Genomic DNA, 14,340 nt, shown 5'->3' on the forward strand with positions numbered 1-14,340 from the left:
TGATAGACCGAACCAGGCATGCATGTGGAAGGGTGAGTCAAGAGGAATATCTGTTGACTGACTGTGCATTGCGTGTGAAAATTTGCAGTCCCTGCACTTGATCTCTGACTTGTATTATTGATCTACCTAATTTCTAGGACTATAATCAGGTATTCTTATTCTCTTAAACAGGATATCGCGGATCCCTTCTTTGCCTACTGCAAGCAGCACGCCGACCGCTTTGATAGAAAATGGAAGAGGAAGAACTACCTGGCCCTGCAATCCTACTGCAAGATGTCCTTGAAGGAAAGAGAGAAGCACATCACGCCGGAAGCCCAGGTATTAGCATCTCCTTCTGTCATGTGTCCCTAAGAAACAAGGCAGAGCAAATGTAAATCCAGAGCGAAGGTCACTGACTTCAGAGGGGACGGCGGTGTTTACCTCTGATCACAGGAGGCTTTGAGTAGGAGCTTATATTAGGTCTGCAGAAGATTACAAAGACTTCATTAAACCCCTGAATGTCATAGGAAGCCATAACAACCTTCATTAGAGCTGTGCATGTGTGCTATACCCTGAGGAGGACTGTGACCTATATGTGTCCACGGACCCCTGATCTTAATCATTGTATATAGTGTGTATACTATAGAAGTGAACAGCTGAGTTACTTATGTCATATTATACTCCAGAGCTGCACTCACTATTCTGCTGGTGCAGTCCCTGTGTACATACATTACATTACTTATCCTGTATTATACTCCAGAGCTGCGCTCACTATTCTGCTGATGCAGTCACTGTGTACATACATTACATTACTTATCCTGTATTATACTCCAGAGCTGCGCTCACTATTCCGCTGGTACAGTCACTGTGTACATACATTACATTACTTATCCTGTATTATACTCCAGAGCTGCGCTCACTATTCTGCTGGTACAGTCACTGTGTACATACATTACATTACTTATCCTGTATTATACTCCAGAGCTGCGCTCACTATTCTGCTGGTGCAGTCACTGTGTACATACATTACATTACTTATCCTGTATTATACTCCAGAGCTGCGCTCACTATTCTGCTGGTGCAGTCACTGTGTACATACATTACATTACTTATCCTGTATTATACTCCAGAGCTGCGCTCACTACTCTGCTGGTGCAGTCCCTGTGTACATACATTACATTACTTATCTTGTATTATACTCCAGAGCTGCGCTCACTATTCTGCTGGTACAGTCACTGTGTACATACATTACATTACTTATCCTGTATTATACTCCAGAGCTGCGCTCACTATTCTGCTGGTGCAGTCACTGTGTACATACATTACATTACTTATCCTGTATTATACTCCAGAGCTACGCTCACTATTCTGCTGGTACAGTCACTGTGTACATACATTACATTACTTTTCCTGTATTATACTGCAGAGCTGCGCTCATTATTCTGCTGGTGCAGTCACTGTGTATATACAGTCCTATGAAAAAGTTTGGGCACCCCTATTAATCTTAATCATTTTTAGTTATAAATATTTTGGTGTTTGCAGTAGCCATTTCAGTTTGATATATCTAATAACTGATGGACACAGTAATATTTCAGGATTGTAATGAGGTTTATTGTACTAACAGAAAATGCGCAATATGCATTAAACCACAATTTGACTGGTGCAAAAGTATGGGCACCTCAACAGAAAAGTGACATTAATATTTAGTAGATCCTCCTTTTGCAAAGATAACAGCCTCTAGTCGCTTCCTGTAGCTTTTAATCAGTTCCTGGATCCTGGATGAAGGGATTTTGGACCATTTCTTTCTACAAAACAATTCAAGTTCAGTTAAGTTTGATGGTGGCCGAGCATGGACAGCCCGCTCTCAAATGATCTGAAAACAAAGATTGTTCAACATAGTTGTTCAGGGGAAGGATACAAAACGTTGTCTCAGAGATTTAACCTGTCAGTTTCCACTGTGAGGAACATAGTAAGGAAATGGAAGACCACAGGGACAGTTCTTGTTAAGCCCAGAAGTGGCAGGCCAAGAAAAATATCAGAAAGGCAGAGAAGAAGAATGGTGAGAAGAGTCAAGGACAATCCACAGACCACCTCCAAAGAGCTGCAGCATCATCTTGCTGCAGATGGTGTCACTGTGCATCGGTCAACTATACAGCGCACTTTGCACAAATAGAAGCTGTATGGGAGAGTGATGAGAAAGAAGCCGTTTCTGCACGTACGCCACAAATAGAGTTGCCTGAGGTATGAAAAAGCACATTTGGACAAGGCAGCTTCATTTTGGAAACAAAGATTGAGTTGTTTGGTTATAAAAAAAGGCGTTATGCATGGCGTCCAAAAAGAAACAGCATTCCAAGAAAAACACTTGCTACCCACTGTAAAATTTGGTGGAGGTTCCATCATGCTTTGGGGCTGTGTGGCCAATGCCGGCACCGGGAATCTTGTTAAAGTTGAGGGTCGCATGGATTCCACTCAGTATCAGCAGATTCTTGAGAATAATGTTCAAGAATCAGTGACGAAGTTGAAGTTACGCCGGGGATGGATATTTCAGCAAGACAATGATCCAAAACACCGCTCCAAATCCTCAGGCATTCATGCAGAGGAACAATTACAATGTTCTGGAATGGCCATCCCAGTCCCCAGACCTGAATATCATTGAACATCTGTGGGATGATTTGAAGCGGGCTGTCCATGCTCGGCGACCATCTAACTTAACTGAACTTGAATTGTTTGTCCAAAATACCTTTATCCAGGATCCAGGAACTGATTAAAAGCTACAGGAAGCGACTAGAGGCTGTTATCTTTGCAAAAGGAGGATGTACTAAATATTAATGTCACTTTTCTGTTGAGGTGCCCATACTTTTGCACCGGTCAAATTGTGGTTTAATGCATATTGCACATTTTCTGTTAGTACAATAAACCTCATTTCAATCCTGAAATATTACTGTGTCCATCAGTTATTAGATATATCAAACTGAAATGGCTGTTGCAAACACCAAAATATTTAGAACTAAAAATGATTAAGATTAATAGGGGTGCCCAAACTTTTTCATAGGACTGTACATTACATTACATTACATTACATATCCTGTATTATACTCCAGAGCTGCGCTCACTATTCTGCTGCTACAGTCACTGTGTACATACATTACATTACTTATCCTGTATTATACTCCAGAGCTGCGCTCACTATTCTGCTGGTACAGTCACTGTGTACATACATTACATCACTTATCCTGTATTATACTCCAGAGCTGCGCTCACTATTCTGCTGGTACAGTCACTGTGTACATACATTACATCACTTATCCTGTATTATACTCCAGAGCTGCGCTCACTATTCTGCTGGTGCAGTCACTGTGTACATACATTACATTACTTATCCTGTATTATACTCCAGAGCTGCACTCACTATTCTGCTGGTGCAGTCACTGTGTACATACATTACATTACTTATCCTGTATTATACTCCAGAGCTGCGCTCACTATTCTGCTGGTACAGTCACTGTGTACATACATTACATTACTTATCCTGTATTATGCTCCAGAGCTGCGCTCACTATTCTGCTGGTACAGTCACTGTGTACATACATTACATTACTTATCCTGTATTATACTCCAGAGCTGCGCTCACTATTCTGCTATTATATCTTCATATAGAAAAGTTCTCCTTTAACCATTTAATTGCCATGACATTGTACATTCTATCTATATCTGAGTGTATACAGTGTATTCCTAGCATGTGTCGGGGTGGGGGTTGCACTGGGGTCTTATACTGCTTGTCTATGTCATTGTGTATATATCACCCCATATGATGACTATATACTCCGCCATTTATGACATTCTATAATCCGCTGCTGGTTTCTTAGGGAACCGTTTCTGTATCTCTTCAGACTCGTATCACCACCAGACTCCAGCAGTACCGAGTGAAGTCAGAGCTGGCCCGTAACACCCGACCTCAGGCCTGGGTCCCCCGAGAGAAGCTGCCGCGCCCCCTGACCAGCAGCGCCTCCGCCATACGGAAACTGATGCGCAAAGCAGAACTGATGGGGATCAGCACCGACATCTTTCCTGTGGACAATTCGGACACGAGCTCCAGCGTGGACGGCAGAAGGAAGCACAAGCAGCCCGCCCTCACTTCTGACTTTGTCAACTACTACTTAGGTAAGGCGACCTTATGTTACCACCATACCCAAATTATAATTGAACCCTTAAAGGGTTAATAATTGATCAGTTGTTGGGGGTCTGATACCCGGGCCTCTGCCTGATCCTCTTTTTGAAGATGCGACAACACTCGGTTGAGTGTTGCGACCTCTTCACTTCTTACCAAGTACAGCGCCGTTCATTGTCTAGTGGCTGTTTTTGGTATTGCAGCCATTATGAATGTTACTGAGCTGTGAACAGGCCACGTGACCGATGAACGTGACGTCGCATTACCTATGAAGTGGTAGTAGCCTTCAGGGAGCACTGTTGTTAGTTCACACGGCTGATCCATGGGGTCCCTTGTGTCGGACCCTACTGAAGGATCATGGACCCTTCTTCAGATAAGTGCAATTTAAAGGATTTTTCCAGGACTGCTGTATCCTTAGGACCCATGGTTGTGGGTGTCTGACCCCCAGGCCTCTTCCTTGTGCCGATGACATCACCTTCATTGGTCACATGGTATATCCGCAGTCTAGTCCTATTCAAGTGAATGGGGCTGAGCTGCAATACCAAGCACAGCCACTATACAACGTACGGCACTGTGCTTGGTATTCAGTGAAGAGTAAACAGTCCTGTGTTTCGATGGCTGATCCTATGGTACTTCTGGAAAACCCCTTTAAGGCATTTTATTCCTATATGTCATATTCCCACAAATCCAACATTGCAAAGTTTTATCTATTGTTTTCAGAGAATTAATCTGATTAAATTAATGATTCATTTTTTTGGGATTTTTCTGTCCGTCAGAGAGGAACATGCGGATGATGCAGCTGCAGGAAAACATGGCCGAACAGAAGAATATCAAAGACAAACTGGAGAACGAGCAGGAGAAGCTCCACATTGAGTATAACAAGGTCTGTAGTTTGTGTCTCCTCCGCTCCGGGCCACTCGCCCTCCCCCGCCCGGAATATTAATGCCGCCGCGTACAGGCCGCTGTGATTTATGGCCGCCCGCTTTGAAGGATTATTTTCTGTTATCCCTTTGAAATCTGCTTTATCAGCGACTTTACAATGACAAGGCTCAGACTCCGGGGTGTCCGCCAGTAAAACAGACCATTGACAACTCACAGCCCGTGCAGGCCGCCCATTACTTCCACATCTCTTACTGTTTCCTCTCCAGATAGAAATGAAATGATAGGTCTGTAAAAGAGTCCGAGAGGGGACGGGGCGGCCATGTGGTCTAAATGTGTGTGCGGGGGGCGATTGTGAGGAAGCGACATAGATACAAGGGTGATGGGTATGATAGGGGTGTAGAGAGACTTATGCACTTGGGTCATATTGGTGGAACAACCCCAGTGGATTAGTTCTAGTGTGGGTTTGCATTGCTTGTCCTGTGTTATGTGGTTGGGGTATTATGGGGTAATTGCATTAATGCCATTGGGGTATAATGGGGTAATTGCATTCATGCCATTGGGGTATAATGGGGTAATTGCATTCATGCCATTGGGGTATAATGGGGTAATTGCATTAATGCCATTGGGGTATAATGGGGTAATTGCAATAATGCCATTGGGGTATAATGGGTAATTGCATTAATGCCATTGGGGTATAATGGGGTAATTGCATTAATGTCATTGGGTTATAATGGGGTAATTGCATTAATGCCATTGGGGTATAATGGGGTAATTGCATTAATGCTATTGGGGTATAATGGGGTAATTGCATTAATGCCATTGAGGTATAATGGGGTAATTGCATTCATGCCATTGGGGTATAATGGGGTAATTACATTAATGCCATTGGGGTATAATGGGGTAATTACATTAATGCCATTGGGGTATAATGGGGTAATTGCATTAATGCCATTGGGGTATAATGGGGTAATTGCATTAATGCCATTGGGGTATAATGGGTAATTGCATGAATGCCATTGGGGTATAATGGGGTAATTGCATTAATGCCATTGAGTTATAATGGGGTAATTGCATTAATGCCATTGGGGTATAATGGGGTAATTGCATTAATGCCATTGGGGTATAATGGGGTAATTGCATTAATGCTATTGGGGTATAATGGGGTAATTGCATTAATGCCATTGGGGTATAATGGGGTACTTTTGTGATGTCACTGGGGTATAATGGTGTAATATGGCTATTTTCTTGCTTTGTAGCTCTGTGAAGCTCTGGATGATTTGCAGAACGTCAGCGGTAACCTGCGGAGCGAGGGGCAGAGCCTGTGGGTTATGATGTGTAAGGTCGCAGGGCAGGTACGTCTTTGATTTTTACCATTTTTCTGATCTTCTTATTGTATGAAAGCTGCAAAGACATTGAAACACATTTCAGAAATCATTAATCAGACATGACGGTAAAACCTTAAAGGGATTGTGCCATTATGGACACTTGTTCTCTATCCACAGAACAGGGAATAAGTGTCTGATCACTGGGGACCTGAATGCCGGACCCCCTGTGATCAAGAGGGTGGGGGACAGAGAGTCCCTTTAAAGCCTCCTTGTGAATGGTGCACTTGCATGGCTGGTGCTCCATTAACTTCATTGGGGCTGCTGGACGTCAGATGACCCTAATGGCAGTGGCTTCCTGCGGATAGGTGATCAACTATAATATTACTACAATCCCTTTAATCTGGAGCTTAATACGGAAAACTTTAGTTCCAATAAATTCTGCTGTTTTTCTATGTTTAGTGAAGTTGAAGAAGGAACAACCCGTAACCATCAGCCTTCAGATAGCTGCGATTTCTATTTACCAGCTTGTCAAGTAGCTCAGCAGACGTCTTGCTCTTCTTCCCTGTGACCTCTCTCTTGAATCTTTTGCCTTTCACAGTGCAGGAGTTCTTAGCCACTGAGATCCCCGATGGCCGATCAACTGTCTAAAAGTATTCTGCAATTTGTCATGACTTCCAGGCTGAATTCTGTAGTGAAAACTTCTTCATCATGTTTAAAGCGGAAGAAATCCTGTTCATGCAGATTCTACACATAATCGACTGTAGTCACAAGTTGTGATCTAGAGCCGTCTACTCAATGTAACCGATGGCTGAACAGTGTAGTTATAAAGGCTATAAGTGATAGAACACTGCCCCCTATGTACAAGAATATAACTACTATAATACTGCTCCTATATACAAGAATGTAACTACTATAATACTACCTCCTATGTACAAGAATATAACTACTATAATACTGCTCCTATATACAAGAATATAACTACTATAATACTACTCCTGTGTACAAGAATATAACTACTATAATACTACTCCTATGTACAAGAATATAACTACTATAATACTACTCCTATGTACAAGAAAATCACTACTATAATACTACTCCTATGTACAAGAATATAACTACTATAATACTACTCCTATGTACAAGAATATAACTACTATAATACTACTCCTATGTACAAGAATATAACTACTATAATACTACCTCCTATGTACAAGAATATAACTACTATAATACTATCTCCTATGTACAAGAATATAACTACTATAATACTACCTCCTATGTACAAGAATATAACTACTATAATACTGCTCCTATGTACAAGAATATAACTACTATAATACTACTCCTATGTACAAGAATATAACTACTATAATACTGCTCCTATGTACAAGAATATAACTACTATAATACTACCTCCTATGTACAAGAATATAACTACTATAATACTACCTCCTATGTACAAGAATATAACTACTATAATACTGCTCCTATGTACAAGAATATAACTACTATAATACTACCTCCTATGTTCAAGAATATAACTACTATAATACTACTCCTATGTACAAGAATATAACTACTATAATACTGCTCCTATGTATAAGAATATAACTACTATAATACTGCTCCTATGTACAAGAATATAACTACTATAATACTGCCCTTATGTACAAGAATATAACTACTATAATACTACTCCTATGTACAAGAATATAACTACTATAATACTGCTCCTATGTACAAGAATATAACTACTATAATACTAGCAGAGTGTATATTGACATGTACCTGACTACACTGTATCACACTTCTGTATCTCCTTTCGTCCTGTATACAGTAGTAAGTTATCACGCTGCAGTAGGGTGTCGGTGTCAGGTTGTACATTGCTGTATCTGTAGTTACTGCTCCTATTCCGGTCTTTCCTTCTGTATAACCTCTTGCCGGTAGTATTTCCAGGTAAGTATGTCGGTAATCCTCCTCCTGACTACAGAGACTTTCTTTCCTAGATAATAAATATGACTTGAAGTCTTCCTGACATTTTCCTGCTCAGCCTTTCCATTGATTTAATCAGTCGGTGTGAGATTCTGCCGGTGCTGCCAGTTTGGCCACGGCTTTGTTGGCCACCGGTTCTTTTCCTTACCGAGCAGCTTTTCTGATAATTACAGTCACCAACGAGAAGACTTCACATCCGTCAGCTCCGAATAGGACAAGCCTGAACGGCTCGGCCTTAAAGGAGCACTACGCCTAAACTAGGAGACGCATGTTGGGGTGTCTTGAGGTTTTTGGGACCGATGATCGCGGGGGCATGGAGTCTTTTTGGACCTTCTTTTCTTGGTTTGCCGAAATGGTGATTAGGGATTCCCCACCCTCTGGCCGAAAATTTTTGGTTATCAAGGAGCCGCCTATTTCTGTCAATTGGGAAGCCCCATTCTTTTTTTTTTTTTTTTTTGCTGAACCACTTGTGTCTTGAGAACATGGAGCCCCGAATGTTGGGTGATTAGGGATCCCCCTATTTCTGTCCATTGTTGAGCCCCATTGCTGGCGACCAGGGAGTCCCATGTTTCTGGTGTTCAGGGAACACAATGTTTCTAGCGATTGGGGAGCCCCATATTGGTTTCTTACAGTTGGGGTGCCCCATATTTATGTCGTTCAGGGATGTCCATATTTCTGTTGATCGCGGAGCCTTATATATCAGATGATCCCCCTATTTCTGACCATCAATGAGGCTGATAACTGGGCATCAGGAAGTCCAATATATTTTCCATATGGGGACCCCATTCTTCTACTGATTGGGATACTCCTATATCTGTTTATGACAATCTGGGAGCTCCATATCTCTGGCGTTCTGGGATTTCTGTATTTTTGTTGATCACGGAGCCCCATATTTTTGGCGTTCATTCGTCTCCATATCTCTGCTGATTGAGGATTCGCATTTTGGCCTCCAGTGTCGATCCCATCAGTTGGATCCCCTCTAAGGTAAATACTTGTACTGGAATACGCCATTCCCCCTTCCGACCAGCACCAATTTTCATTTTTGTATTTCCACTTTTTAATTCGCTCATCATTCCTTTTTTTTCCTGTGTTAGGGCTTATTTTTTATGGGACAATTTGTAGTTCCTAGTGTTTCCATTAAATATTCCGTACATTGTACTGTACTTCGAAAATATTTAATGTGGTGGAATTGGAAAGAAAAAAATTGCAATGGCCCGTTTTGGTTTTTTTTCCATTTTTTTTTTAATTTTTTTCCCCCGTGTAGCGCTAATATTACCTGTACTCTGTGGCTTGTACAATTATGAGGAGAGAAAACTCCTTTAAAGGGATCCTATCATTAGAATCTAACCCTTAGGAATAGCCTTAAGAAAGGCTGTTCTCCTACCTTTTGATGTCTTCTCCGCACCCCCGTTGGGTAGATATTCCGTTTTCCGTCTGTATGCAAATGAGTTCTCTCACAGCACTTGGGGGCGGCAAACAGCACTGGGGGTCGTCTTCAGTGTTGCGAGAGAACTCTCCAGCGCCGCCTCCATCTTCTTCAGGAATCGGCCTCTACGCGGTGTCTCCGGCCTGGCTTTCAATCTTCTACACATGCGCACTCGGCCAGCAGGCCTTGGGCAGAGCCGACTGCACCTGTGTGCAACCATTTTTTGTGGCGGCCTACGCGAGCTTTTGTAGTAAGCGGCCACAAAAAATGGCCGTGTGCAGGTGCAGTCGGCTCTGCCCATTCTACAGCCTTGTAACATACTTTGTGTATTTTGATTCTTCACCATTTCCAAGATCTCTGTTTGTTGTCAGTGACTGAGAACCTTCTAGATCTTGGACCGTTGGGATTTCCTGACTTTTGTAGCACGTGCTAAAAAAAACTTAGTAAAAAAAACCAAATTCCCAGCCTTATGTAAAAGACAGCTCCCTCTCCCCTCTCGCAGCAGCTCGACTCCCTAGGATAACAGTGAGGTCATGTCCCCTTTAATTGTGATAGTCTGGTATTGGACAGCTATCTATAGACATGCACACATATGGAAACGGGTTTTTTCGTCCCCGTACAAGGCGCCGGCATGTGCGCGTGTGGCTGTAATGATAGTGGCAGGAGCAGAATTCATTTACACAGCTTGCATGACATTTTTTTTCCAGTTGGTTGAACAGATGTAGACCCACGGGGCCCTCGAGAAATGACTTTGATAGATGGCTGCTGTCTGAGACGCTAGCGTACAACAGATTAGTGCAAACCCAAAGAGAATCTCGTCTGCTTTGTAGAGAGTTTGGTCCAATAAGATAATGTTTCTAATTAACCTATAGAGCACTGACGGAGCGAGGACGCCGGGCGCAAGCAACAGCCGCACTCTTCTATTGTCAGGCAAGCTGGAGAGTCGCTCTGGGCTCGTGGCCGGGCCAAACCATCATTTTTTTATTTTTTATAGAATTACATTTTTGTTTTGTTTTTTGTTTTTTTGCTTCGTTCCAGTGACGTGGCCATCAGATTTTTTTTTTTATTCCTCCAATGAACGATATTTAACCCTTCGAAGGACGTTGTATGTTAATGATCCGCAACTATGTTTCATATTTTCCTTTGCCGCCTTCCAAGATTCTTACTTTTTTTATTTATTTATTTTTTTCTGTGAATTTTCCTATTTGGGCTTATTTTTTGCCTGATGACCTGTACTTTAATTTTGTACCATTCTGGGTACATCTAAAGTTTTGATGAGCTTTTATTAAAGTTTTTATGTTTTACTACTTTTACAAATATAACGTGACGTTTTGAAAATTAACAATTTTCCTTCTTTTTTAATTTTTATTGTACTGTTGACCGAGATTTGTCAGGGCTCTGCATTTGCGGGACAAGTTGTATTTTTATTGGTACCAGTGTTTGCTATGTATGAGGTTTTGATCACTTTTTTTATTGCTATTTTTGGGGAAAGCAAGGTGACGAAATTTTATTTTGCGCATTGCAGTGTGTGTGTGTGTGTGTGTGTTTGTGTATATTTAATTTTTATTTAACACCATTCACCTAAAGGGAACAATAACACTATTTGTGGTTAGTGTGGACTTATACGTACGTGGAGATACCTGGCGTATAGAGATGAGCGAACAGTGTTCTATCGAACTCATGTTCGATCGGATATTAGGCTGTTCGGCATGTTCGAATCGAATCGAACACCACGTGGTAAAGTGCGCCATTACTCGATTCCCCTCCCACCTTCCCTGGCGCCTTTTTTGCTCCAATAACAGCGCAGGGTAGGTGGGACAGGAACTACGACACCGGTGACGTTGAGAAAAGTAGGCAAAACCCATTGGCTGCCGAAAACATGTGACCTCTAATTTAAAAGAACAGCGCCGCCCAGGTTCGCGTCATTCTGAGCTTGCAATTCACCGGGGACGGAGGTTTCCGTCCAGTTAGCTAGGGGTTAGATTCTGGGTAGGCAGGGACAGGCTAGGATAGGAAGGAGAAGACAACCAACAGCTCTTATAAGAGCTAAATTCCAGGGAGAAGCTTGTCAGTGTAACGTGGCACTGACGGGCTCAATCGCCGCAACCCAGCTTTCCCAGGATCCTGAATGGAATACACTGTCAGTGTATTCCCGTATACCCGATATATACCCCGATACCCGTTCCAACGGTGTGCCCCCCCCACCTTCACCCCAGAAATACCCTGCAAGTCCCCTAGCAATAGAATTGGGGCTATATACACCCACAATTTTTACTACTGGTATACAGTGCCATTGTCTGACTGGGAATTCAAAGAATATATTGGGAATACAAATACCCTCATTTCTTGCTACTGCCATATAGTGCCAGTGTCTGACTGGGAATTCAAAGAATATATTGGGGTTACGTGCACCCACAATTTTTACTACTGGTATACAGTGCCATTGTCTGACTGGGAATTCAAAGAATATATTGGGAATACAAATACCCTCATTTCTTGCTACTGCCATATAGTGCCAGTTTCTGACTGGTAATTCAAAGAATATATTGGGGTTACGTGCACACACAATTTTTACTACTGGTATACAGTGCCATTGTCTGACTGGGAATTCAAAGAATATATTGGGAATACAAATACCCTCATTTCTTGCTACTGCCATATAGTGCCAGTTTCTGACTGGTAATTCAAAGAATATATTGGGGTTACGTGCACCCACAATTTTTACTACTGGTATACAGTGCCAATTTCTAACTAGGAATTCAAAATGCGCAAGGCTCCCGGAAAGGGACGTGGACGAGGCCGTGGGCGAGGTCGAGGGAATGGTTCTGGGGAGCAAGGTAGCAGTGAAGCCACAGGGCGTCCCGTGCCTACTCCTGTGGGGCAGCAAGCATTGCGCCACTCCACAGTGCCAGGGTTGCTTGCCACATTAACTAAACTGCAGGGTACAAACCTTAGTAGGCCCGAGAACCAGGAACAGGTCTTGCAATGGCTGTCAGAGAACGCTTACAGCACATTGTCCAGCAGCCAGTCAGACTCTGCCTCCTCTCCTCCTATTACCCAACAGTCTTGTCTTCCTTCCTCCCAAAATTCCGAAGCTTTACAGAACAATAACCCAAACTGTCCCTGCTCCCCAGAGCTGTTCTCCGCTCCTTTCATTGTCCCTCAACCTGCCTCTCCACGTCACGATTCCACGAACCTAACAGAGGAGCATCTGTGTCCAGATGCTCAAACACTAGAGTCTCCTCCATCTCCGTTCGATTTGGTGGTGGATGACCAGCAACCCACCCTCATCGACGATGATGTGACGCAGTTGCCGTCAGGGCATCCAGTTGACCGGCGCATTGTGCGGGAGGAGGAGATGAGACAGGAGTTGGAAGAGGAAGTGGTGGATGATGAGGACACTGACCCGACCTGGACAGGGGGGATGTCAAGCGGGGAAAGTAGTGTGGATGTTGAGGCAGGTGCAGCACCAAAAAGGGTAGCTAGAGGCAGAGGCAGAGGTCAGCAGCTTAGGCGAAGCCAGGCCACACCCGGAATCTCCCAAGATGTTCCAGTTCGTACCCAGCCCCGAAAAACTCCCACCTCGAGGGCACGTTTCTCGAAGGTGTGGAGTTTTTTCAAGGAATGCGCCGAGGACAGATATAGTGTTGTCTGCACAATTTGCCTCTCGAAATTGATTAGGGGCTCTGAGAAGAGCAACCTGTCCACCACTTCAATGCGCCGTCATTTGGAATCCAAGCACTGGAATCAGTGGCAGGCAGCAACGGCAGGACAAAGGCCGCCTGCCGTTCACGCCACTGCCACTGCCTCTGCCACTGCCTCTGCCACTGCCACTGCTGACTGTGCTGGCGATGCACTCCAGAGGACGAGCCAGGACACCACTTCATCTGCCTCCGCCACTTTGTTGACTTCTACCTCATCCTCCCCTGGTCCTGTCTTATCTCCTTCTCCTGCACCATCAAAGGCACCATCAGGCGTTTCTTTACAACAACCCACCATCTCTCAGACATTGGAGCGGCGGCAGAAATACACTGCTAACCACCCACACGCGCAAGCCTTGAACGCCAACATCGCTAAACTGCTGGCCCAGGAGATGTTGGCGTTCCGGCTTGTTGAAACTCCCGCCTTCCTGGACCTGATGGCAACTGCGGCACCTCGCTATGCCGTCCCTAGCCGTCACTACTTCTCCCGGTGTGCCGTCCCCGCCTTGCACCAGCACGTGTCACTCAACATCAGGCGGGCCCTTAGTTCCGCGCTTTGCACAAAGGTCCACTTGACCACCGACGCGTGGACAAGTGCATGCGGACAGGGACGCTACATTTCACTGACGGCACACTGGGTGAATGTAGTTGAGGCTGGGACTGCTTCCCAAACTGGCCCGGTGTACCTCGTCTCCCCGCCTAACATTCCTGGCAGGGACACGAGAAGAACACCCCCCCCCCCTCCTCCTCCTCTACCGCCTCCTCCTCCGCCACCGCCTCCTCCTCCTCCGCCACCGCCTCCTCCTCCGCTGTTAGATTGACCCCAGCTACGAGTTGGAAACGTTGCAGCACTGGCGTTGGTAG

At 44.0% G+C, this 14,340-nt stretch overlaps 1 protein-coding gene across 4 annotated transcripts in view; it reads left to right on the top strand.

The window, feature by feature from the left end:
• The window catches only part of PHF14 (PHD finger protein 14), a 207,721-nt gene that overhangs the window by 64,629 nt on the left and 128,752 nt on the right, over positions 1–14,340 (top strand). For all 4 annotated transcript variants that reach the window (XR_012715478.1, XR_012715479.1, XM_075271805.1 and 1 more), the window contains 4 exons: positions 172–318; positions 3,846–4,140; positions 4,924–5,030; positions 6,286–6,381. Coding sequence is in view for 2 of the 4 variants with exons in the window: in XM_075271805.1 (XP_075127906.1) it covers positions 172–318; positions 3,846–4,140; positions 4,924–5,030; positions 6,286–6,381 (645 nt within the window). In the remaining 2 variants the exon portion in view is untranslated. The remainder of the gene's footprint in view (positions 1–171; positions 319–3,845; positions 4,141–4,923; positions 5,031–6,285; positions 6,382–14,340) is intronic.

Source organism: Leptodactylus fuscus, chromosome 4, assembly GCF_031893055.1.
Source record: "Leptodactylus fuscus isolate aLepFus1 chromosome 4, aLepFus1.hap2, whole genome shotgun sequence".
In the NCBI taxonomy this organism is placed as follows: domain Eukaryota; kingdom Metazoa; phylum Chordata; class Amphibia; order Anura; family Leptodactylidae; genus Leptodactylus; species Leptodactylus fuscus.